The 25,959-nt window shown below is 42.6% G+C and overlaps 10 protein-coding genes across 10 annotated transcripts; 4 read left to right on the top strand and 6 right to left on the bottom strand.

Moving 5' to 3' along the window:
• Positions 1–582: 582 nt before the first annotated feature.
• Positions 583–2,169, top strand: ATC70_013128 (uncharacterized protein; the record flags this gene model as incomplete). The annotated part of the gene is made up of 2 exons (XM_064832294.1): positions 583–634; positions 692–2,169. 2 exons carry the CDS (start codon positions 583–585, stop codon positions 2,167–2,169), a joined length of 1,530 nt encoding a protein of 509 aa, XP_064687849.1.
• A 76-nt stretch (positions 2,170–2,245) lies between these two features.
• Positions 2,246–3,255, bottom strand: ATC70_013127 (uncharacterized protein; the record flags this gene model as incomplete). The annotated part of the gene is made up of 2 exons (XM_064832293.1): positions 2,246–2,546; positions 2,612–3,255. The coding sequence occupies 2 exons, from the start codon at positions 3,253–3,255 to the stop codon at positions 2,246–2,248; spliced, it is 945 nt and encodes a 314-aa protein (XP_064687848.1).
• A 1,013-nt stretch (positions 3,256–4,268) lies between these two features.
• EFB1_2 (Translation elongation factor 1 beta) lies at positions 4,269–4,964 on the bottom strand (the record flags this gene model as incomplete). Its single annotated transcript, XM_064832292.1, has 1 exon — positions 4,269–4,964. The coding sequence occupies one exon, from the start codon at positions 4,962–4,964 to the stop codon at positions 4,269–4,271; it is 696 nt and encodes a 231-aa protein (XP_064687847.1).
• Positions 4,965–4,988: 24 nt separating this feature from the next.
• ATC70_013125 (uncharacterized protein) lies at positions 4,989–5,618 on the bottom strand (the record flags this gene model as incomplete). The annotated part of the gene is made up of 1 exon (XM_064832291.1): positions 4,989–5,618. The coding sequence occupies one exon, from the start codon at positions 5,616–5,618 to the stop codon at positions 4,989–4,991; it is 630 nt and encodes a 209-aa protein (XP_064687846.1).
• Positions 5,619–5,667: 49 nt separating this feature from the next.
• Positions 5,668–6,822, bottom strand: ATC70_013124 (uncharacterized protein; the record flags this gene model as incomplete). The annotated part of the gene is made up of 1 exon (XM_064832290.1): positions 5,668–6,822. One exon carries the CDS (start codon positions 6,820–6,822, stop codon positions 5,668–5,670), a length of 1,155 nt encoding a protein of 384 aa, XP_064687845.1.
• A 950-nt stretch (positions 6,823–7,772) lies between these two features.
• ATC70_013123 (uncharacterized protein) lies at positions 7,773–9,276 on the bottom strand (the record flags this gene model as incomplete). The annotated part of the gene is made up of 3 exons (XM_064832289.1): positions 7,773–8,000; positions 8,047–9,182; positions 9,249–9,276. 3 exons carry the CDS (start codon positions 9,274–9,276, stop codon positions 7,773–7,775), a joined length of 1,392 nt encoding a protein of 463 aa, XP_064687844.1.
• Positions 9,277–10,169: 893 nt separating this feature from the next.
• ATC70_013122 (uncharacterized protein) lies at positions 10,170–14,683 on the bottom strand (the record flags this gene model as incomplete). Its single annotated transcript, XM_064832288.1, has 9 exons — positions 10,170–10,846; positions 10,902–11,615; positions 11,678–12,278; positions 12,335–12,426; positions 12,497–12,715; positions 12,782–13,179; positions 13,272–13,461; positions 13,523–13,958; positions 14,039–14,683. The coding sequence occupies 9 exons, from the start codon at positions 14,681–14,683 to the stop codon at positions 10,170–10,172; spliced, it is 3,972 nt and encodes a 1,323-aa protein (XP_064687843.1).
• A 1,772-nt stretch (positions 14,684–16,455) lies between these two features.
• On the top strand, positions 16,456–19,012 carry CHO2_2 (phosphatidylethanolamine N-methyltransferase; the record flags this gene model as incomplete). The annotated part of the gene is made up of 10 exons (XM_064832287.1): positions 16,456–16,565; positions 16,634–16,641; positions 16,708–16,782; positions 16,839–16,849; positions 16,907–17,222; positions 17,280–17,479; positions 17,550–17,717; positions 17,784–18,207; positions 18,266–18,472; positions 18,528–19,012. 10 exons carry the CDS (start codon positions 16,456–16,458, stop codon positions 19,010–19,012), a joined length of 2,004 nt encoding a protein of 667 aa, XP_064687842.1.
• A 1,261-nt stretch (positions 19,013–20,273) lies between these two features.
• On the top strand, positions 20,274–23,728 carry ATC70_013120 (uncharacterized protein; the record flags this gene model as incomplete). Its single annotated transcript, XM_064832286.1, has 6 exons — positions 20,274–20,726; positions 20,788–20,961; positions 21,032–21,277; positions 21,385–21,814; positions 21,877–23,201; positions 23,261–23,728. 6 exons carry the CDS (start codon positions 20,274–20,276, stop codon positions 23,726–23,728), a joined length of 3,096 nt encoding a protein of 1,031 aa, XP_064687841.1.
• Positions 23,729–25,148: 1,420 nt separating this feature from the next.
• Positions 25,149–25,949, top strand: ATC70_013119 (uncharacterized protein; the record flags this gene model as incomplete). The annotated part of the gene is made up of 1 exon (XM_064832285.1): positions 25,149–25,949. The coding sequence occupies one exon, from the start codon at positions 25,149–25,151 to the stop codon at positions 25,947–25,949; it is 801 nt and encodes a 266-aa protein (XP_064687840.1).
• Between the last annotated feature and the right edge of the window lie 10 nt (positions 25,950–25,959).

The raw sequence follows: 25,959 nt of genomic DNA, 5'->3' as shown, positions 1-25,959 counted from the left end.
TTTAAGGCTTCATATACACAAATCACAGATCAACCTCTCTGCCAAGGATTACCAAAACCATCAATGCTTGATAAGGCACAGCGATTGCAGGTTAAATAGTCTGCTCTAGGTGATAAGGATTGCCCAAGTGTAAATCATGGATTGCCCAAGTGTAAATCATGAATTGCCCAAGTGTAAATCATGAATTGCTTTTTTGGAGATGAGCTAATACTGAGAAGTCCTGCCAATGCCTGTTTCTCATTTCAAAATGTAATTGTGTGGCCATTGATCGATATGCATCCACTGGTAAACTTCAGCCTTCAGTGCGATTTCTTCCTGATACAAGGGCCAAATGCGAACTATAATAAAGTATATATGAACATTTTGAAGGGTTTTTTTTTATGTAACAAATTGAGCGATTCGCCATAGTTTTTCTATTTGCATGATACACTTTGTCCAAAGTTTAATAAAACACGTGCTGGCCCCTTCCTTGTGGATGGCTTTAGAGTTCAGCAACAGCAATAGCAAGAGACTGATTACATTTTACGGATTCTTTTTTCCTTTTCTCTCTCCCTTTAATATTTAAAAAGAACCCTCTCCCCAATGTCCTTCAAGTCAAAACAGAGAGCCAAACATGGCCATTTATTTGGCGATGGTACGTAAGTTTGAATTGAGAATGAGTTTTCATGATCCTAATTAACCAGCATCACAGATCCTCTCAACGCAACGCTCGTCGCTGCCTCAGACGATCCATTGTTCTCTCCTGCCATGAGCAGCAAAGCTCAGAGTCAAAGCAGTCGAACCAATTCACCTAGTATTGCCAATGATCCACTCTCGCGTTCAACAGATACCAGCAGCAGCACGCCACTATCGCCTGCTCGTCGTAGTGCAACGACAAAGTCCAGCCCAAGTAGCAGTATTTTTGGAGATATCGATGTCTCTAAATTGGGCACATCTAATGGTAAGAAACATACAATGCGTTCTCCTGCTTTGAGAAGCAAGCAGTACGATGTGGAAGATGAAGAGGATTTATTTGGCGGTGGACATAGAACAAGGAAATCCTCCAAAGTGACGACGCCGACACCCTCCGTAAAGAGCCCAACGACGCATCAACAAGATATACCAGCAGTAAAGAAAGCAAGCACATCGCCTCCCCCACCTTCAGTACCCTCGCCATTACCTTCATCACCAGTTATTCAACAGCAAAAAGCAGCAGTAGTGCAGCAAAAGCAGCCCACTGTGAGTAAACCAGTGCTGGAGCAGCCTGTGCAGCAGCCTGCCAAGAACGAGACATCTGCAGTCAAAGAAGAAAAGCCAACAGTGTCTTCATCCTCGTCTTCATTCTTTCGTTTTTTCAAATCATCCAACAACAACAGTAATGCCAATTTAAAAAATGCGTCATCTGCCTCTTCCATTGCCTCTGTAAATGCACCCTTTCCTATTGTTGCAAAGGATCATGACACTGTAAATAGTACGACTACAACAACAACCCCCCTTCCACCACCACCAGCGCCTCCAATGGGTCAATCGGCACCAGCACCATCACCTCTATCACAGCAACAACAACAACAGCAGCAGCCAATGCAAAGATCAACTGGTATTCAGCAAAGGCAGGTAGTAGCACAGAAGGAGGAGGAAGATGAGGAGGAAGAAGAAGAAGACAAAGAACCGATGCCAATCATTGAGGATGAAGCAACACGGGCATTTGCAGAGGATAATGTCATTTCGTTCAAGCCCTCGTTATTAAATTATAGAGCCATCTCACCTGAATTGACCATGGACGCACTCAAGATTGATATACCTACGCACACACCCACCTCAAAAAAGCTGGTACCTTCCATTAGTACACCAACCAACAATGTGGACGATCCATGGTCCAACCCACTTTTAATGCAGCCTACAGTGGAACCGTCCATCAGCTCGCCATTAGCGGTAAAAGTACAAGACATTGAGCCACAGAAACGAACCGCATTTGCAGACTTGATCAACAGTTGGAACACGGGCAAATCCAACAACAAGGAATACACAAACAATCAAGATCCCAAAGAATTTTTTGATCATGTCGCTGAAGAAAGACGTGATGTTGGTTTTGCTGGTATTCGGGAACATGATGATGACGACGAAGATGAAGGCCATTATCGTCGTCAACAGCAACTGGATTATCAAGATGAAATCAATCCATGGAATTAGATGGGATTTTGAGTTTTATTCTTTATTAAACAAAGTATAGATATGCAAAAAAAAAAAAAAATACAATCAAGCTAGTTCATCTTGGTCCTGCAGCTCCTTGCTGTTGATACATTTTTAGCGTATTTTCCAGTTCTTCCACCTTGACAAGATAGTTTGATAGCTCTTGTTGTAGCTGCTTGATGTGATCCACTGATTTTCTCAAGATGGCACCTTTGTTCGGTTTATTGTTAGGACCGAGATTGGATCCCTCTAAAGCTGTTTCTGGCAGTAAACTGCACAGTTCTTGGATACGATCATTAATGTTATCCCTTCTTCTTCTTTCCACAGCGTTGTGGGATTCCCTTCTACGTCGACGCTTCTCCATCATGAGCTGCATGCTGCAGATGTATTTATACGATGAGACAACCTTATTTCTCAGAATACCACCACTCTTAAAACTTACTTCATTTGTACCTGGTAATCGTCCTCAAAACTTCTTGCTGCCACGCTATTACTTGCAGATGTACCTGAAGCACCATTTTCCAACGCATCCTGCTGTCCATGTCCCCCTGCTCCAGCCGGCGTAGCAGCTACATGAAAGCTGTGATAATCATACATGTTGGCAGGCGCTGACATGGCCAACGAATGAGAGGCAGAATTTACATTAGCAGCACTGCCACTTGGAATGAACATTGGCTGTTGGTTGTGATATGCATTTTGTAATGAGATGTCTGTTGCAGCTGAAGAGCGGCGATGGTGATCGATAGCCGAACTAAACGAGCTTCTATCGTATAAACTGGGATTCTGTTGATATTCCAGGTGATCATCATGATCTGACATGGGATGCATGATGTGTTGGGAAAAGGAGTCGTTGAAATCAATACTGTTCCGCTGTTGATGGTCCGACATAGGGTCTCTTGTGGCTGTGTGGTAGGGAGGACTCAGTTGCTGATGGTGTGGTTGCTGTTGCATATCGATATCGGTTAAGGGATGGGGAGCATTTGCGTAGTTGCCATTGTTTAAAGCAGACAGATGATAAGGCGTTGGATGGGTAAGCTTTAGAGATTGCTGAGGTTGATAATGTTGTGGTTGTGTGTGCTGCGACATGTTGATGATAAACTCAAAGAAAAAAGGTATTATTGTTGTTGTTGGGAAAAAAAAAACCAAGAAAAAGACAAAAGAAAGAGAGAGGGACCTTTTTAAATAGATGTAGAATTTCCCCACACACAAAGCAAATGCACTAATAAGCTATCAAAGGTCTCACCGACATGTAATGCGGGCGCACCAATAGACGATTCCTTAATGCTTTTTAATATACTTGCTACATTTCATTGGTTGGCTATTGGTAATTATGATGCTACTTGTTTAATTGTTGGGATTCTTTCTTTTTTGACACAAAGGCACCAGCATGTTGGAGCACAGTAAAAGAGGATTTTCATTCAATGGATGACGGAAGAAAAAGCTTAAATTTCATGGTACATGAGCATTGATTTGCCGATTGTTTTCTGTGCAATGCACGGTGCAGGTATTGTAGTGCAAATGATGTGTATAGATGACCTCCACTCAGACACAGACAGGTATTTACGTTACGTCTGCTATCCAGGATGAGTATATACGGAAACAGATCCCCTATTGGCTATTTCCTTGGGCTCGATACCATAGGGTTATGTTTTAGATGCCGTTTGCCTTGGTTTCTAATTCATGCATGAAATTTAGGTATTTTACGCAGTTGTTTATTGGATCATATCATGAATACGATATTGTTTTGTAGATCCATGCAGATTGACTGTACTGAAATGCTCAATTGTGTTTCCATGGAAACCAATCTATTATAACGTGTCTGTTCGCATCTTGGGATGAAGAAACATTTGAAATACGAATTCTGTATAAATATCCTCTCTTTTATCATTCACTATAGTAGGATTAATGGGTCGAAGTGAAGTGGCGGGTGCAATTGAAAAGAAAATAAAAAGAGGGTAAACTATTAACTAAACTAACCTAAACAGAACTTTCGAAACTATCTAAACTACAAGAGGGAGTGGATTTGATCCTCATCCACTGTCTGGCGAACAGTGGAGCGGATATTCACCAGAATCGCCTCAGGGACAAGGATGATGTTGTCAAAAACAAAGCGCATATGGGCTAGCCATATTTGAGACAGGGTGATGAGTAGGACTCTGTATGGATGGATGCCTTTGACTTGGGAGTACCAGATATCCGAAAAAGTCCAGGGACAGAAGAGCCTCTTTGATGTCAGGGATGGACGTGGTGGGCCATAGGAATTCAAAAATGACGCCTTGCCATACCTTTTCTTTGGATCGACAGTCAAAGAGCAGGTGGCTGGCAGTTTCATTGGGAGACAAGCAGGCAGGACAATTGTGAGACTCGAAGACTCCAGGCATCATGTAGTGTAATCTGCTTCGAGAAGGGATACAGCCTGTGATGAGCCGGTATATCACATTACGTTGAATGTAGGTAAGAGACAGGGACCAAAAGAATTTCCAATGAGAAACAGAAATATGCTGCAAGACCAAGGGTTGTTCCATCGACGACAGCACAGACAGACGAAATGTCTTGGCCGAAGCCTGAGCATTTCCAAGGGGTTGGCCATCGTGCAGACAAAATTGATCCACTAGCGGCGCAAAAGAGACTCCAGGATCCACAAGGGGGGGCCGGGCTACACACTGGGAGGAAGTAGGGCTGGAATTTAAGGGTGCCAGATGCGAGGCCTCTGAACACTGTTGAAGGGACTCGCTTCCAACTGAGGAGGAAAGGGTCATGAGTGTCTTTCCAATGTACAAAGTTAAGTCGGGCATCGTACTGAAATACATCAGAAACCATCATCTCTTTGACTTTAAGAGGAACAACCAGTGAGGAGGATGGAGGAACATAGAAAGCCGCATGTAATGGAAGAGCCATGGCAGTTGCAGTATTGATCGGGGCCGCATCAAACGACTTGGGAAGATGTTTCTTCTCAAGAACTGAATAGCCAGAGAGCGCAGCTGCTTGAAATCCGCTTGAGTCAAAGGCGTAACACGCAGGATGTACCATAGCTTGGACAGCAAAAGAGAGTTCAGCACTGTAGCCTTTCCAACGACCGACAAGGAGCGACCAGAATGAATCTGGATGGCAGTTTTGATCTTGGTTACCAAAGCACCCATAAAATGAACACGTTGTATCCTACTTTGGACGAGGGGAAATCCCAGATAGGTTAACGGTTCATCGTTCTCAACAGAATGAAGATGTGTGATGCCCATTTGAGATAATGGACCCTCCCACATATCCCACATATCCCACGTATCCCGACCAGATACTGAAAAGGCTTCCACCTTGGCATTATTAAACTTGGCGTTGGAGGCAGCACAGTAACGAGTCATATGGAGCTGTAACCGGGTCAAATCATTGGAGTCATGGATAAACACCAAAGCGTCATCAGCATAGCACAGGAGTTTTGTTCGTTCAGTACCCATCAAGTAGCCTTGAATTTGACGATCATGCAGGATTGCAAGCAGAAAAGGTTCAAATGCCAAGTTGTACAGTACAGGAGAGAGAGGATCCTCCCTGCTTTAAGCCACGAAGTTTCGCCACTTCAGTTGACAAATGACCATTGATGTTGATACGTATGAGGTTGTCACCCATCAACTTGGAGATACACTTGATCAGAGGGCGAGGAAACCCAAATTTCCTCAATACCTTCGTCAAATATTCCAAATTCACCCGATCGTATGCCTTTTCTTGGTCCAGAAGAAGACCAATGTCAGAATCCAAGGTGCTAAAGGTAGGATTATTTTCCTGTTGTTCAGCAATAGACCATTTACGTTGTGCATCTTCCATTAGCAGCTGGCAGATCATTCCATTTTCAGCAATGAATCGACCAGGAATGAAACCAAGCTGTTGTCGGCTGATCAAGTTGGAAGAGACTTCCATGATTCGACGGTTAACATTGCGAGTGAAGAGCTTGTAATCCGAATTAGCCAAAGACAGAGGGCGGTAGTTCTTCATGTCAGTTGGATCGCCTTTCTTGTAAAGCAGACACATGACGGATTCGTTCCAAGATGGCGGGGACTTACCCTTCTTTAAAGCTTCATTGTAGACTAATTGGATGAGATCATGGAACGGTGGAAATTTCATTACCAAGTACAGGATTTCATAAGGTAATCCATCAGGTCCAGGACTACTCAAACGACGCGTCTGTTTGCTATCGGTCAAGAGTTCCTCCACATCAATCGGCATCATCAATGATTCCTGCTGATCGCTGTTGAGCTTCAAATGACCTGGGATGTTGCGAATTATAACACTGAGGGCTGTTGAATCCAGAGCCTCCGGTGTGAAAAGTGAGGTGTAAAAGTTGGTAGCAATGTTGGAGATGCTAGGTTGATCTTGGCATAGATCGCCAGTCGTAAGGTTCCTGAGTTCCACAATTGAACGACGATTTTCTCGAGACACCATAGAGCGCTTCAGGAAGCCTGGAGATTTCTCACCATGTTCCCGCCAAAATTTTCCTGCCTTCAAGATCTCTATTTCTGCAAGAGAGTGCTGGAGAGATTGAATGTGTTGATTAACCATGTCCAAGCCTTGAAGAACCAAGCCTCTTGTCTTCTTATGCCGCATCATCTTGTTTCTCTTTGATAGCAGTCGGTGTAACTGTTGTTTCCGCCAGTTCAAGTCCTCCATTTGATATTGTTTGATAAACATCTTTACTTCGGCTTTGATCCAATCTCATTGTTGTTGTGGAGTGGAGAAACGCTTGATATCTGCCAGACGTGCCTCACTATCAATGAGGAATTCTGCCAATGCCTTCTTAAATGTTTTGTTGCAAGCCAAGAACGGATTTGCCCTCCAGTTACCAGGACCACGGCCATTCGCATCTTGAAATCGAAAAGAGAATCCCAAGAGTTCATGGTCGGTCCAGGCAGGAGAGAGATACTACTGGTTGGTGCTAATGACTAAATGATGAGCGTTTGAACTACAAAAGATGTAATCCAGAACCCCTGCATTGCTTCCACTATGCCAAGTGTTATGTTTATCATTCCCAAAAACGTCAATAAAGTAATCATCGAGTAGATCGGTCCATTCTACTGGTGCACCGGTGAGGGTGCCATCGACTCGACGATCCCTGTACTGGTAGTTGAAGTCTCCCATGATAAAGGTGTTGCTTGTTGTATTAGTAATAGTATCTTTGACAATTTGTGTGTCAATGAGTTCTGAATAGAATGCTGATCGGTCGGTGTGAGCGGACGCACGACCGTAAATATTAAGTATTGTTGCTATTGGTGGTAAATTGGGTGAAGTTTCCAAGTCTCGAGTAAGATGAAGGGAAGCCAAGATAAATCGACCCCTCCCCATCAATGCCTTCTGAGATGTGTTTGAGTGTGTAATGAGTGTTGAGGGAAATGATGCCGCAGTGTTGAGTCCAAAGACTCGACTTGCAAGTAAATTGAGTGTTGAGTATGTCTATAAATGTGTTGTCTGTTGCATGTGTTTCTTGAAGCACTAAGATGTCATATCCTAATGTTCAAAGATATCTAATAAATTGTTGTCTTTTTTTTTGGTGTTATCTGTTTTTTTTAGGCCCACGGCAATTGAGGGTGGCTATTTTCACTGTATTTTGCTGATTAATCATATTAATGTTGGGGAGATGAAGGAGGGCCTGTCAAGCCGAGTTGGTGTCCAGTCTCTACTTCATTAGATGCAGCTTGCTGTTTGGCAGAACTAACATCATCCGCGCCATTAAATTTACCAATCTTCTTCGCAGGGCGTTCAGGGCGCTCCTCTCGTTCATTGGCAGAATGGGTAGAAGAGTCGTACATGACAATATCATTGGAAGCTCCTTTCCCATCGACTTTTTTTAACTTGGAGTTCTAGAAGATCATCCATTTGAACATCTCTGTCAACTACCTGCTTTCTAGCACCTGTTTGACTATCAGCGTCACCTTGAGAGCTACCTTGCTGGGCAGCAGCAGTTCGATTATCGGAATCGCCTTGGGGTCCACCAGATGCACCATCTTGGCCTTTTCTTTGGGCACCACCTTTGTTTCCAACTGGAGCACTACCAGGCGTTACTTTGGAGCCACCTTGAGTACCCTTTTTACCCTCTTTGGCCACCTGAGAGCCCTTTCGGGGTTTGGCAGGAGTGTTTTCCACCGCACGGACCTTGTTTGGGCTGTCATTGCGACTGCAGTTCTTCACCACATGTCCAGTTTCATTGCAATGATGGCAGCGAACCCACTTCTTGTAGTCAGGACAATCAGCCCGACAGTGTTTAGAGCTCTGACAATTACGACAGAAAGCCGGCATTTGATCCCATTGGAGTAAAACTTTTCGTTGATCCGAAGCTGTCAAATCCCAGACAATGACACGGCTGAGTTTCTCCAAATGGCGATGACCAGGGCAAGATTTACCATCGGGATGTAACTCTTGACATTCATAACCAGAGCTGGAAGGAACCGTTAGATTAAGAGTAGCATAACCTTCTCCTTGATAGATCCCATCAGTTCTCGAGATGCCGTGATCCAAGACATCCCCGAACGCAGAAAGACGGGCAGCCATTTCCTCCTTCAACTGAAGGGCAGACAAGAAAGGGAGATTCTCCAGGGTCAGTTTCACAATCCTAGCATCAGCGTGGTACGAGGCAAACCCTTTCACAAAGGTGCCATCCTCTAGAGTGATACCTTCTTCAATGAGAGTCTTACGACCTTTGCTGTTGGGCAGCCACATGGTTTCCAAGAAGGCATGGTTGAGGTAGTGTCGAGGTTGTTTCCTGTATCCAAGGAATTCTTCATACATGTCTTCAGCATTGGAGGATTCGTTGAATTGAAGAAGAGCCTTGTTCAAGAGATTGCGATCCTTGATAGGTCTCAGATCGATGAAGACGGGATCCTGTTCCACGCCTTTGAGGAATGGACGGATGACCGCCTGAGGTGTTGGCAAAGTATCCCCATCGATGGCCTGTTGCGAGGCTTCTGCTTCAGTAACAGGTCGTTTGACGATGGTGGGAATGAAAGAGACGATGGATTGTTGTTGTCTGTTGTTGCCTTTGCGGCGTGAGTTAACCACATGAGTTCACAACAGTGGAGCCGCAGTGTCAGCTTGCGAGGAACGTTGGTGTACTTGACTAGTGTCTGACATGCGAAGAAATACGACCCATAAATAGATGAAAGAAGTCGAAAAAAAGATAAAATAGATTAAAGAAGTCGATAAAAGACGAAATGTGACCAATATTGAGCAGAATAAATAAGCAAAGTTGGAATGAGTTTTGGCAGCGGCGGCGGGCGACGGGCGGCGCTGATGCTGGCTGGAGCAATTGTCTCTCTAATCCTGACATTGACGATGACAATGCTGATTATGATGCTGATTAAATGGGGATCATGAATTTAAAAGAACAACCCATTAGCTTGAATCATTTTTCTTTGGTTTTATTGGGATCCTTTTCCCTATAAAGGTATTTTTGCAATGATAACCTCATAAAAAAGTTGCTGTAGATCTGATAAAAGAAGACTTGTTGAATGTAGTTTTCAAATAAATAATGTACAAATTGCAGCTCAAAATCTTTTTTTTTTTGCCTCCACAAGCTCCAGCAACATGATTTAACCTGACAAATGGTCTGCCATTGCAATGTTTCCAGTGGCACAAGCTTACTAACATAAAAGCAGTTGTTATCATGGAAAGATTGTTGAGTGTTGGGATTGATTCCCAGTATAGCAATAACCACCCTCATCAGATGAATTGAGAAATGAAAAAGTAAACTTTCTTAGTTTCCATCATCATATTCAACACAATGTAGTGCAAAAATGATGTTCCTTCTATACACTGTCATGTGAACAGCAAGAATGATCCCTACTCCTCCATGGCACGCATTAAATACTACAGCATCAAGATGTAATTGAATAATGTTTATTACAAAAGGTATATGAAGATGATGATGATAATAATAATAATAATAATAATGATAATAATAATAATAAGATGCCAATGAATATTCTATACATTTGTTGTTTGTTGTTGAAGATTATTTCGAGTGATTAAGCAGTGACATAATTACTTGGAAAGACACCAGACAATGGTTTGTTGGCACCGCCATCCTTGTAGCCCAACCACCAGATATTATCTGTAGTATCTGTCACAACAATAGTATCACCTGCTTCGAGATTCAATTCACCATATTCTTGCGCTTTGAAGGGGTATTTTGCATGGAACACTTTTGGATTTGTCTCACTAATCGCATCTGCATGACTTGATTTGGCTGCTGCTGCCAACATGGCGTCAAACGACAGCACGCCAGCTGCTGGTGCACTGATGGGTAGAGGATTGTTGACGATCGTAGTTGTTGGCGATATACCTAAATCACCTGCATCGTCATGCGTAAATGCAGACCTTGAGGTGGCATTGGAAGGTCCTGCTGCAACCGATCGACTGGTAGCAAAAGCAGCGGCAGCAGCACCAGCACCGGCACCAAGACCAGTTGCTGTAGCGGTAGGTCCAGTGGCAGAAATAGCAGATGCGCCTAATGTACCGGTATTGAACAAGCCAAATGTATCAACCAATCGATTACTGGGCGACCAAGGTGGCATAGCATTTGGCCCTTGTGTATTTTTGTGTTGTCTGTACAAGAACAGCAAACCAAGGCTGCTCATAGCGAATAGGATACCAGTAGATATAGCAATAGATATCAAAATGACAGCAGCTACGGACAGATATTCTATGCGGAAAGGTGTTTAGCATCACTTTTCATGAATATCACGCTAGAAACTTACTGCGCGCTTTCTTGATGCCATTGAAATCCGTCGCATGAATGATCTGATGAATGACACCAGGTCGTCCATTAATTTGCGTTGTCAGGAGGAAAGGGTGCCAAACAGATCCATCGTACAAGGCTGCGCTCGTGTTTCCAAACTGGTTGATGTTTAAATGACCTACAGCCAACAACATGTTTTGTGTGCCAGATGGAAATCGTTGTTCTGAAGTGGTGTTGGTGACAGGTACCAAAAGTAGTTGACTGATGTTGGTGCCTGGACCCAAATTTGCAGCCAATGAAGTAAATTGACCGTCATTCACAGCACCTACAAAGTAACCAGAAGAGGAGGTGCTTTGACCGGCAACCAAGATCTCGGATTCGAGCCCGTTGACAGCTGTTGTAGGTACGCCAGGTAACGGATCTGCAGTGGTCGTCGTAGTCCAAAAGGTATCCGTGTTGGAGAGCGTAGCAAAGTTGGTGGGGATGTTCTGTATCTGTAGATCGCCGATCGCTGTTAATTTCTGTCCATCTTGGCCTGGATAGGTGACAATGTCGTAAATGATGCCTGAGAGACCCAAAGCAAGGTTGTTCCATTGTCGAATATTGGGGTCCATGACGCATACAGCATCGCAATCGAATGATCCTACGCGAGTGAACTGACCTCCAATCACGATACGTTTACCATCAGGGTGTATTTTGATGGTATTGACAATCCCGGGGTTTCCAGTGGCATCTAGCAGGATGATGGCCTAATTAACAACACAAGAACAGCATGATTTACCCCAAGAGGCTTACCTAGAGGGCCACCTAGTGCCAGCATCTTGTTCTGGTCGCCCAAACTATACATGGCTAAACTGGCAGATCGATTCTGTGTAGACTGAAATTGGCCACCGACTAAAAGCCTGTTCTCAAAGGCAGCCAACGAGTTGACCTGTCCCTGAAACACATCAATCAGGGTCCATGCTTTATTATTGTACATGGAAACCGCTGTAGTGGTATTCTGTTGATTGTAGGCAGCAACAATAGCGACAGGCGTAAATGGTCTCGTTTGATTGTTCATCCATGTCACGCCTGCTGTGATGATGCTACTGGATTGATTCAACACAACAGACGATGCACTGCCGAGATGATTGGATGTAACAAGATCGGCACGGTAGGTCTGTGCTCCAAGTAAAGCGCCTGCAAAATAGCGTTGCTGTTGATGTGTTACGTCTGTCGCAATGCTGCCTACTAGAAGGGACTCGCGCTCGATCCATGATTTTGTGTTGATGTCCCAAGCAGCATTGCCGATGGACACTTTCGGGTCTGGTGCGAATCGATACGTGAATGCTCCTGATACTGTCAATGTGTCATTTGTGGGAGATAAAATAAGGTTTTCGACAGGACCATCCACTCCCTGTAGAAAGACGATGAGTTGGTGTGTTTTGCAAATTCAAACTATCCGCTATTTACATTGCCCATTGAACTCCAGGTCTGCTGTACAATATCAAACTGTGCTATATTTGCTGAGGTTGTTGTATTAAACTCGCCTCCTACAAATAGAGCTGATGCAAATGTTATTGTTTGGTTCCTGATTTGAAATGTTTGTTACACAGTTCTAAAATAGGCCCTTACTTGTCGCATGCAATAACAACTTTGACACTTTTCCGTTTAATCCTGACGTGGTTGTGTTTTGCAATGGCAACAGCTGGCCCAAAGCGTTGTTGTAAGACACAATGTTTTGATATCCATTCGTGGTGGTGTTGGTGCTTGATGTGAATTGTCCTCCAATGTAGAGTACATTGCCATCGGATGCATCGATGGAGTACACTGTACTTCCCAGAGGCAATTGTTCTATGAACGGGAGGAGCGATTACATCACGACATGTGCATAAAAACTCTCGAAAAACCACTACTTACGATTCAGTGGTTTCCATGCGATGGTGGTATTATCTGTCGCGTTATTCAAAGATGGGGTATATTCCAAAATGCTGACTAATGGAGGCGCTGTGACATTTCTCACAAATTCAATAGTATCTGCCATGATACTGACATTCTCTCCATCTGGCTTCGTTGCATTTGTGGCTGGTTTCAGTGTAATCGAGGGTCTGAATGTAGAGGACACAGGTGAAATGAATCCGCTGTACAACAAGGTACGACGGTCTGAAAAGGTGTTTTGATCGGATAGCACCGTACTGACGACGCCTGGCGATAGTTGCAATGTGTATTCAACCTGAGTTCTTTGGAAGCAGTTAGAGCTACCTACACATCCAGGTGTAGTTGCATAAATATCGTATTGACCCTGTGTAGGGATATTTCTAAAAAAAAATAAAAATAAAGGGAACAGATTAGGAGGTCTGTACATTTGCATATGCATTGTTTCTTTCAGCATGGCTATTCCAGGACGTACGGTTCATAAATCAGTGCTATGTTGGATGTGGCTAGCTCTGAATAAGGCAGATTGGCTTGCAATACAGTTTGGTAGTAGCCATAGACATAGACATCTTGCCAATTGCCAATCACTGTTGTTTGTGTCGATGATGCAGAAGGGTTACATTGAGAATGACTGTCTGTATTGAGATGAGGGTTTACAGATATATCTATTTGTACACATAAAAATAAGCATCATACATCATTACCATCTGTACTAGAGAGTTATACCTGACTGAAATATCTGAACAAAGCCCAATCCACCACCTTGGCCATACCAGCTGTTGATATTGATACGAACACCGCTGGACGTCATTGAGTCCAACACAGTGAAATCTTGATAGGTATCATTCGATAAAATACAGTCTGTCGAGCACTGTACTGTTTGCTGCGTGATGGGGTCCACATACGAGAGGTTGTAGTATTCGTTTAGCCCCAAAGCCAGTATATTGAATGACACAGTGCCTCTGTCTGTATGCGTATTAGCTAATCGAAACACAGTGGGTTGTACTGGATTGATAAAGTTTGCATCCCAATAACCAGGGACACCGTCTTGCAGGTACCATGGATTGCCTGTGGTGGATTCGGGTGATGGTTTCGATGGACACACAATGCTACTGGGATCATTAAAGGTACCAAATCGAGCTCCATTGCCTGACGATATAGACTAAAAAATAAATAAATAGAATCAGTATGAGATATAGGGAGTTGAGTGCATTTAGTATTAAAAAAAATAAACCAATTTACAGTAGGTGAACTCAATGGTATAAGTTGGCTTGTATTTGAATTAAAGAACTGCTCATCGCCGGTCGCATCAAATCGACCTCCAAACAAGAGAGAGTTGTATTGTTTGTTTTTTGTAATGATGTACACAGGTCCATTAAACCCTTTCCAAGGTACAGGTGTCCATTGGCTTGTTTTGATATCCCACTGAATCGCATGCGCAGTGAAATTTCCACCTACATAGACAATCTGATCCACATCATCGCAATACAGGCTATAAACAGATCCATTTATGCCTTGTCCCAGCGCTTGAAATTGATTTGATTGTGTATTGTATCTCACAATATGATTAAACGGTGTTTCATTAACAGTTTCAAAGTATCCACCAAAATATATGTCGTTTTCCAGTGCGCAATAGCTGGTGATCTTGCCATTGAATGCTGCCATGTTTTCAAAGAGGCCGTCTTTTTGTTGTATTAGGTGATGGGTATCAGGTGTTGGTAGTAAGAGTGCTTCGAATTGTAAGGTACTTTTCGCATTAGAGATGCCTGCATAGTTTCCAGCGAAACCCAGCTGTCCAATTCCATCTATATCCAGGCAGTGGATCTCACGTAGCGGTAACAGTAAAAGACTCAGAAAAGTGAGGATGCTGCTGCTGCTAAACCACATTCTATGTCGTCTTGAGGTAAATCTAGATTAATATGTACAAATAGTTTGAGAAAAGAGAGGAACAAGAAGAAAAAGGGAAACAACACTCTAAAACAAGTAAATGAAAAACAAATTTAAATGCGTAACATTAATCCCCTTTTTCAGATCTCCCTTGTGGGCCCCCTCCTAAATAGCATCTAATTCAGGACACAGCACCCCGTCCCAAGCCTACTCAAGATTAACAGTGGTTATCCCAATCTCTGTTGAATAACGCTAGCCGTGGCCTACATTGAATCAGCTAGCGCGTAAGGCACATTCAGAATTGCTGTGCTGTTCGATCCTTTTTTTGCATAAAGAATACGGCTACCATACAGAGGCGGACATCATCAGAACACCATAACACTTTCAAAGCCTAAAAAAGAAAAATAGTTGATCTTGCAAGTATTTTGGTAGACTTGCGTTATTAATGAAAAAAAAATACTTTAAAGAGGAATGGTATGGCTAAAGGCAGTTTTCCATTAGCTTCAAAAGCATCTATCATTGCCTCCATGATGGAGTTTGGCACCACTCGCCATGATTAATTCCAACTCAGACTTACAGTATGCTCAAGATTGGCCAAATTCTATTTTTTTTGGACTTGATTAAACTATTACTATAGATTCGACTATTAAAATCGGATAATCATCTCATGCTTCTCTAAGCTTTCTTGGAGTGCTTTTCAAGGCGCATCCAATGGTACCAAATAAGATGGATGCTCTGAATAAAGCTACAGAGCAATTTATAAAAATATGAAAAGAGGTTTCTGGCCAAAAAGTCGAAATTTTACATACCAAGGACCCACAAGAATGATTTCAGGGGCTGCGTTAGATTGAGAGAGTCATTTTGAATTAATATATGCCATAATGAAAGTCTTCGCTTTTAGCGTCAAAAATACGGTCGTTTGATTTTTGCTGAAAAGCATAAGGGGTACCTCATGGTTTGGAGTCGATTTTTGGTCATGTTTTTTTTTAGGTTTCAAAAAAGTCGAGCAATCATGACAGCCAGTAACTTCCAGATGAGAGTGTGATTCTGACCATCTAAAACAGCCTTTAACGCGAGAAAACACAGCTCAAATGCACTGTGTTAGGCGCACTCTTTGTTAGAAAGGGGACAATACCAGTATGCTGCTTGCCCGAATATGAATTTTGTACATGTATACGGGTGTGGAACATCACATAAGAGTCAGATCCTCAGATAGTATGGAGGTTTTTATCTGTAAGTGGCGTTCTCACCGAAGCAAAGGTAGAGAGTCATCTAAAGCATAACGGCACTCGTATACTTAAAAGTCCATGGCCCTGTCTTTGATCATCTATCCCGAGAAACGGGTATCAAACTGACCTGCTGTGTTGTATTTTTACCTCATTCATGCTGATGTTGTCTTGCAAGATTGAACACCCGAACTTCAATCCATCAGAGCAGGTTCCTTCCCCTGATGTTTGTGTCGTCAATTCGCTAAATTACCAAGTTTTACTACGACAAAAAAAGGGGGGGCTGTGAACCACATTGCCCAGACGATGCTATTCCAAAAGTTCTCATCGATACAACGAGAAATTATAGTTTCTTGAAGAAGCAACTGTGGCAATACCCTATGAAGGCGAGTCCAGAGTGCTAAACATGTCCAATATATCTAGTGAATACGTCACGTTACACTGTCTCTTTTCCCTATTTCTACATTTCCCCTACTTTTTTTTTTCTTCTGGATCTCTTTTTCTCTTTACACTTTTTATATTGAAAAAAAAAATATATCGCAATAAATGGCTCAGTATGTGTTGGCTCAATGGGATTACACAGCAGAAGGCAATTTCGAGCTTTCATTTAAAGAGGGAGACAAGATCAAATTGCTGGAGAAACACAACGACGATTGGTAACGATGAACGCATCTCGTTGGCATCCTTGGAGCGAGCGAAAGACAGCTAAATTGAATTTCTGTAGGTGGGAAGGTATTATCGAGGGTTTCATATAGGGTTTGACGCATGCATTAAAAGCCACTGTTGTACATGTTGCAGGCGAATTGAATGATGAAATAGGCTTCTTTCCTGCAAACAGAACCAGGATGTATTCAGAAGATCAACTCATGATTGGTACGTATATCCACACGAGCATACGACAAAGTGGTTGGCGCTAACGTTTGCTGTAGATCTAGTTAAAGTAACGTTGATATGTCAGGTCTCTGGATAGTGTGTATACTCATGATTCAAAGAATAGAAAGCATCGATATCATCTACGACTTCATCATCCACGACTGCAAGTCGTACAATAGCAGCATCAGGCAACTCCGACGAGTACAACACCAACAGCAACGGACCCACATCATCAGAACGACCCAATCTACTTGCCGTTGGATCCAATCACTCGATATCACACAGCAACCCATACCACCATCAAACATCTGCTAAAATAGGGAATGACAGAGAAACAGTATCTGCGCCTGCAATGCCTCGTGTTGCAAAGGAGAATCTATTGGTTGATATTTCCACCGAGAATGATGAGGATGTACCCGCTCCATGGAGTCATTCGCAAGGTAAAGTACCAGTGTTGAGATAGGTGCGTGAGGTGTATGGTGCTTACCTGCAAGTAGATGAAGCAGGTACTGCCTTCTTTTTCAAAGAACCCTCGGATACATCACAGCGAGACAAGTCAGACATTAGGGCAATGCAGGATCCATCATCTCATCAGATTGTACCATCCGCACCTCCCCTTCCTACTACGCCTCCTTCTTTGCTGAAAAAGCTCGAGGACATGGATGTGAATGAGCTGGCATACGATATCCAAAAGCTGGTAAGTCATCGTCTATCATCGCCATCCAATATGGGAGTGCAATCGACTATAACGAGACATGAGTATGTAGAATCTGGAGGCATTACACCCAAATTGGATCCGAATCCAAAGCAGCTTGCAGATCAAAGTGGCTTCATCCACCACAGGAGAAACAGAACTACCATGGAAAGATTATTATGGTGTAGTAACAAATGGATTTCTGCTTGTCTACAAGGAAGGATTACATAAACTGGGAAGGGTTTGTAATTCAACGGATGGGAGAAAAAAGGAGGAGACGTCTGATAGCAAAGCATTGATCCTATAGAGACCTTCCTCCATAAAACCGGTACCTGCTTATTTCACTGTCGATTTAAAGCCAAGTGAAATCATACCAGCCACGAAGACAGATACCCGCAAGAAGTACGCCTTCATCATCAGCCTAGCCAACCATAAAATCTTTGTCCACCTTCAAACGGAATCACTGTATGCGGAATGGCTGGATGCCATGATGCGAGAGATGATTCGCGTGACAGAGAATACAGAGCAGCAAGATGTAGATTTAGTGCAACTCTTGGCCTCGATACCCTTGCAACACAAGCTGGAATCCACCGCAGCAACGCTCAACGATGCGAATCCAGAGGATGCAAAATCAGGCAGTAAATCATTGACAAGATGGTTCTCAAGGTCGAGTCGAAATAGCGTTCATCGATCTCAAACACTTCCTGCTCCTAGTCATTCCGCCAGCACAGGTATTTTTTTTTATCATTCTATAAATGCTTCTTTATGCTCATGATTTTCATCTTGCAGCGGCATCAGCAGCATCAGCATCAGTAACAACAGCTGGTCATGATGTCTTTGGCGGCCCACTGAAACTGGAGCACGATGGTCAAATTCCTCAGGTTGTTCGTCTCTGTATTGAACAGGTAGATCAACGTGGGTTAGATGTGGTTGGCATCTATCGACTTTCTGGACAGACAACCAGCATACAAAAGTACAAAGCACTGTTTAATTCAAGTAAGATATAGCTGCGTGTGATAAGCCACTATACTGATGTACCCCCCCCCCATAGAACCCGATCAAGACATCCATCTAGATCAAGAGCATGACATCAATGTCATTACAGGACTATTGAAACTCTACTTTCGAGAACTCAAGAACCCGTTGTTGACATTCGAATACTATGATCGTTTCATTGAAGCAGCTCGACTCCAAGACTACGATGAACGCATGTTTCGAATAAAATCCATCATCCAAGTGTTGCCTGTGGTCAATTACAAGGTACTTTTCCATGTAGCACGCCATCTGGAGCGAGTCAAGAACCACAGCCACATCAACAAGATGGAGGCATCCAACTTGGCATTGATCTTTTCCATGGGCTTATTGAGACCGAAACATGACGATGTATCGGCTTCCATTATGCACAATGATTTATCCAGCATCATTGTAGAGACCATCATTACGCATGTGGATTGGTTTTTTGATACAGATACGACAACGTCGACAGATGATGATGCCAGTAGCGTGCTGATGCAGAATAACAGTAGTCTTGTGTGATCAAAATAAACAAATGTGTGTGTGTGTGTGTGTGTCAATAGAACGATGCTTTATTTAAACAGTGTGTAGTTTTGGTGGTGGCAAAACTACAACCGCACGATCAAGCATTTTCTTTCTGCTTCATCTTTACATGTGTTGACGTGCTTATCATTGATTGTTGCTATTGGCACCATAATAGGTGTACAATTTTACCGTGTGTAAAGTCAAGAGAGTAAATCCTAGGAGTACGGATACAACAAAAGAAAATAAGACGCTGCAAGTCTAGTGTGAATAATATGTGTTGTTGTCATAATAAACAAGCACAATTAGGGTCTTTTATAAATGATCGCCACTTTATATATTCATGTGATGGCCTATACAGATTGCTATTTAGGCTGTATTTATATCAAATCATGGGATTTCATCTTACAGACATGGCTTTATATTTCAGGAGATGTTTGCTCATCGCGTAATTTTACGTTGCTTTTGTGTGGTGTAAATCAACCTCGCTTTTTTTTTTTTTTGATCGCTTTTTAGATTGGCGAATTGGCTCTTGTATACTTTCTCCTTGCTCCTCGAGCTACATTGACGCTTAAATAAAACCCCTCATGCCTACATGGACATGGAAACAATTCAAATGACATTGGCATGGTCATACATCCATTTATAATTAGATTTATGATAAACCGGGATTCAAGAAAGATAGACATTTAGCATTGTTTGTGCTACCACGCACAAAAAAAGTATTTTTAAATCCATACAGATGAAACGATTTGACATTTCAGTGGCATCCCAAATAACCATGTTGACAATGAATTCATCAAAGCACTTGGTTGCATAGCAAAGAGAGGTGAAAATGCAGCAGCGCTTTAGAGCAGAGGAGAGACGACGATGACCACACACAGGGGATGATGGCGAGCACACCACACACACACACAAAAAAAAAAGACAAACCAGAAAGAAAATGAAAGAATGAGGAGAAAAAAGGGGTTATTTATATTTGTATAAATGTTGATTTCCCTCTTTCCATCTCTCTCTCTCTCTCTCTCTCTCTCTTACTCTTTTGCTTTCTCTCTCTTCTTGTTCTCTTACTCTTTTTGTAACATATTATAATAGTAGTCGTTGTGTATGCCGTTGTAGACTAATAATATCCATTATCATTTTGCCACTTGCTTCTCCTTCCTTCCCCCTTCTTTTTCTTTCCTTTTTTTTTTTTTTTTTTTTTTTTTTGTAAATCAACATCTTGTTGCAAATTCCTTAATCGTCTTATTATATGAAATCAATGCTGCTTCAACATCCACAGCAACAATATGATATCAATGATCATCATGTGCAACAGAATTGCTGCTGTTGTTGTTGTTATTGTTGTTGCTATCATCAACAAAGCAGCAGCAGTAGTGGTAGTAACAACGTCGTCTCTTCTTCTTCTCGTCCTCAAATACCGCCATGGTCTTCCTTCTCGCCTTCCTCTCCATGTGACGCAAAGCCAACATTGGATTCCATATGCTCTTGTTGCAGCTGTATATCCAACGATCAAGGCACACCTGCTCAAGCAGAAGATGAGCAAGAACCAGAAGATCGCCATTCAACTAGATGCACAACACCGACCATGGATGACCATCCGCTCAAAACGACGGATGATGCCGACAAATTACAGAGAAAGAAAATGCATGCCATTGAAGAGCTTCTGCAGACGGAGCGCGACTATGTCCAAGATCTAAGCTACCTCGTTCAAGTAAGCGCTGCTGATGTACTTGTCTTGAGACCCACTGTATATATTGACATTGCTAGCTTAGGTGTGCCTCGAAGTATTATCTCGTCAAACATGGATTGTACCAGATCATAAATCCATCATCATACGAAATTCGCATGCCATTCTATCCTTTCACAGACAGTTTATTATTTCCTACGATACATTGTCCGTGTACGACTACAATGGATCTCGCATTGCAAAGGCATTTCTTGATCAGGTACATCAAAGCCAATGATTTTCGGGATAGAACCACACACACAGAGAGAGAGACTCATTCAAAAGAATAGATTGGCCAATTTTCTCTTTACAAGCATTACTGTGATCTGCACGCAGAAGCATGGGCTCTAACGTCCGAATACCGAGATCGACCAGAATGGGCTTGTTTTCTCAAAGATTGCACTATACTCGATTCATATTCCATACCATTGAACTTGAACACACTGTCAGCAGCAGCATCCACCACACCAACCACACCAGTCGAACAACAGCAGCAGCAAGTGAAAAAACTCCATTTCGAAGATTACCTCATTAAAGTAAGCATCCCCTCACTCACTCACTCACTCACTCACTCTCCACTCCATTTCACACTCGCACATCACCAAAACTAACCCCCTTTGGTTGACTTTTAAATGATCTATAGCCGGTACAGAGAATATGTCGATACCAGTTATTGATCAAGGAAATTATTCGCTACACATCACCACAGACTGCAGAATACGATTTATGGAACAGTGTTTTGGCTGAAATGCAAGACATTGTAGGTGAAATTGACGATTTGAAATTTCAACGAGAAATGAAGGAACGTACCGATCGATTCATCGAGCGTTTAGACGGTGACTGGAGGATCAGTAAACGCCATGTCTCTCAACTAGGCAATCTACTACTTGCTGGTGCTATTGAAATCACGTATTCAGCACTAGGTCAAAGTGTGTCTAAACCTAGGTACTTGGGTTGCTTTATATTTCAGACCTACATCATCATGGTGAGACCCAAGAAAATAACCAGTTACGAGCCCAAGCATTGGTTTCCTTTGAGAATGGCTGATTTTGAAGATTTAGGTGACATTGAAGGTAAATGACTAGTGGAATATGGGGATTGACAAAGCACAGCATGTTCTCATGCATTGCATTAGGACAACGAGAACATGCATTTGTAGTCAAATGCAAAAAGCATACATTTGCATTCAGTGCAAGCTGTTCACAGGAAAAGCAGCTGTGGGTCAAGAAACTGCAAGAAGCTATTGTCACTGCAAAAATTGAGGCGTCGGACGAAAACCTCTCAGCGCAGGATTACATTGTCTCCTCGCTCCCTGGCATCACAAGCAAACGATCTCCTCAGAGTATACGGCTCTCGAGATCATTTACAAATATACTCGACATGACTCTTGCAGGTGCAAATGCTCACACTAGCAGCAGCAGCAGTAGTAATGATCAAACCATGTCCTTTTCAGAGCGAAAGACATTGAGAAGATCAGCATCTACCAGCATTCAATTTGAGGACATCATGAGAATGACACAACCCACCACAGCAGAGCCTCCTCCACCGACGCCTCCTCTTTTGCCGATCATCACCAACAACACCAGCAAGCTGAAAAAGAGGTATTCTGCAGACTATTCATATCGTCACCCATCGCCCAACAATGGGTTCGCGCTGAAACCGAGAAACAATTCAGAAATGTACATTAAACCGGATGCATTTGGTGGCAAACGAAGGCCCAGTTCGCTTGATTTGCTGTCTTCCACTAACAATACCAGCATGATTGGGAAAATGTCATTTCAGTTCAAGAACAACCATCAAAATGCGCTGCGTGTTACTGTAGATCACAAGTTGCGAGATGTTTGCACGCAAGAGTACCTGAGCTCCAGAGCATGGCACATGAGAGACAGAGAGCATAATGCTAGTTTCCAGTCTTCCATTGATCTCTTATCGCTATCCACCACAACAGACAGCAATCTCAATTCACCCGTCATTGGCAACAATAGCAGCAGTAACAATGACCTGCTGCTCAAAAAACGAAAATCCTCCTCCTTTATTCGATCCTCTGCTTCCAGCTTCTCTCTTATGATACCCAAACGCACAAGCGATTCCAGGCAGTCCAACAGCTCAAGGCTCCAACAGCAGCAGACACCCTCAGAAGATGTACAATCCAATCACTCAAGTTCGTGCGCTAGTTCCATGGACCACTGTATATCACCCATGACTCACAAGAGCAACAACAGCCGTAGACCATCGCAATCCAGTCAGCTACTTCGGCAGCTATCACAGAACCGAGGCTGTTTCTCTGAATCGCCGCATTCTTTTGAAAGCAGTGAATACAGTTTTGCAACGAGCCATCAGAAGCGACTGGAACGAAGTCCCAGCAGGAAATCCATTTTTGTAGGCAAAGTGCTGAGGAGAATTGCTAGTTTGCATTATAAGTCACCATCACCATCAGGTCTTGATCAGGAATCCATCGAGGTATGTCAAATGCGTTGTTGAGTGTAATAAGCTATAACCAAGCAATGGATCTTCTACAGGTCAAAAAGGCGGCGCCTGTGGATTCAAAGGCCAGCAAGCTCAAGTGGCCAAGGCACAAGCAACAACAACAGCAACAACACGAGGCATTAACCCAATTAAAAACAAGTGATCGACCTTGTAAAACTACTACCATAGCAAGTGACAATAATGAGGAGCAAAACGACGACAACGACAATGAGGAACAGGAGGAAAACAAGGGAGTTCAGCAAGGGGGAGGAGATATACAAACAACACTATCCGCATTTGCATATGCCTCTACCCCACCTCCACCAGTCTTAAAACGGCAATCCCAATTACTGCATTCAACCACAAGAGATGATACTAGCAATAGCAAGTGGAAGAGTAGATTGAGCCTCATACGACCCACAGCAGCCAGTTTTCTCAAACTTAACAACAACAACAACAACAACAACAACAACAACAACAGCAACAGCAACAGCAATACAACCATCATCCATGGAACATGATGGCTATACATCTTTGTAGCATATTTTCACTACCTTAATAAATAATTTACATGCTTATATATATATATATATATCCAAATCTACACAATAGCAATTGTCCCATCTCTTTAACATGATCTTTATATATACTACAGTTTGTCCAGAAAAAGTTATAAGGCTTTTGTCGGAATCTTTTTGAAAATTTGGCGCAACCATAAACGCAGCCATAAACGCAGCCATAAAGGGAAATGTGAGTTACCACAATAATTTTAGTGTGATCTTTTTAGGCACTACTCCCCTCAAGTTATACATTTACACTATCAGTTCAACGTTTTATCTTTCTATAATTTGTCATTTGTCTATCAAACTTCACTCTGTTATCTGTTTCAGTAGCATTAAGGTATGGAATGCATTTTATATTGACAATTTTATTATGCAGATATTAAGGTGGTATAGCAGGCGTCGAGCCTATATTGTTTCGGCTATTTGAAATGCTCTGACATTAAGCCATATCAACCCACATTTAAATATAAAGTAAAACAAATAAAGATGGAGTTACTTTGTTCGGGAGGTTTCCGCAGATGACGAGGTTGTAGGGATAATAGCTCTACTTCGCTTGTTTAAGCAATGATCGAGCCAATGTGCATTGTTGGGGCTGGCAGTTTGAGAAAGTCTAACACTTTGATATAAACTTCTAACCAATTGCTTCAGATGATATACTTGCACGAGTACCGGAAGAACCTGCTCGCCAAAACCTCCAACGTCAACTGGTATTTGTAGAGGTTTTCCTTCATTGACTCTTGTGATGTATCCATTTGGTCGATCGACTGAAATAACTTGCATATGTAGGCCTTTGATTCAGAAACACAGAGCATATATCAGTTATCATAAACAATACATAGAGCAATTTCTTATCTTACCAGAATGCACAATACCGAATGTACATAGATTACTACTATCTCCTTGCTTTTCTTGCAAAAGCATATCCAGCATGTCTTTTAAGACTCTTGGTAGCTTCGCATTTCTTTCGATTATCGTTTTGTTGCTGTTGAAGTCGTAATTTTTAGCCACCTCTGCCGCACCATACTCCAAACTATTGGTGCTTTTTGGGTGATTTTCTCTTATTAGGAAATCAAATCGTCTACCCATATTTTTTTCTAGTCGAGTTGTATACGACTTGTAAAATTCTTTTGGCGTTTTTTCTTGCAGCAGATGCCACCGATGCCCCCCTCGCCTCTAAAAACGCTTGACAATTAATACAAAAGATTAAATAGGAATGCATGAAGATGTGTTTACCTTATAATTTCGATTCCTTTTAGATTTCCAAAGCATCTGTCGATAATGCACCACAAGTGTATATCATACCAATTCTCGGAGTGATCATTTGCGAAGCTACCAAGTTCGTACTCTTGTAAAAGCATATTTATCAGCTTTCTTTCGTATGGCAAACATTACACGTAGTAGAGCAAATTCAAACGATCCAGCTGCGGCTAGATCACCCTCTACCACCCAAATGGATACTCCATGGCCAGTTGTCACCGCTGGCAAGGGCAAAAATCGTAGTAAAAAGCAACATCAGCTTATTTCTTTCAAGCCTACGTTTGTTCAGCCTCGAGCCTCCACCACGGAATCCACCCAAGCTTTGACTGACCAGCCTCCTCCAGCTCCTGTTGGGCTTGTTGTACCTTACATCAAGGGTGCTGAGAAAGGCTCTGTACTTATTGACATCACCCACGTCAAGAATTTCTACCTGTTGCGTGAAGCATTGGATGCCTTTAACAAGAATGCTGATACTAGCGGTAGGGACTACAACGAATTTCTAGGTCGTTGTGAAAAGAACCGCACCTATCTGAATCATGAGTACATGGAAACTCTCTGGGCTGCTAATACGGCATCGTACAATACGATTGTCAATGAAGGTATTATTCTCTCTGATAATACCTTCATAAAAGGATTTCCGTCTTACCCTGCTGACGCCTCCATCGTCCGTCTATCTTTGTCTAGACTGCCTTTCCTCCAACTTCCTTTATTGAAGACGACATTGAAAGAATGGCTAACTCGCTTTGGTGAAGTGCTAGATTTTGGGCTTAGCAAGAAGGATGGTTACTATGTCGGTGGTGGTTACGCCACTATTGCAATCCCTCCCAGCAAACCTTGCGCTGAAGAGTCCTGTCAATTGGACCATACTCACTTTGATCCCCTTCAACGGGCTGTTCCTTGGACCGAGGATGACGGGGACTAACGTAAGATTC

The sequence above is a fragment of the Mucor velutinosus genome (genome assembly GCF_035048745.1).
Source record: "Mucor velutinosus strain NIH1002 chromosome Unknown tig00001572, whole genome shotgun sequence".
NCBI lineage: Eukaryota > Fungi > Mucoromycota > Mucoromycetes > Mucorales > Mucoraceae > Mucor > Mucor velutinosus.
This window is presented reverse-complemented; position numbering and strand designations above follow the sequence as displayed.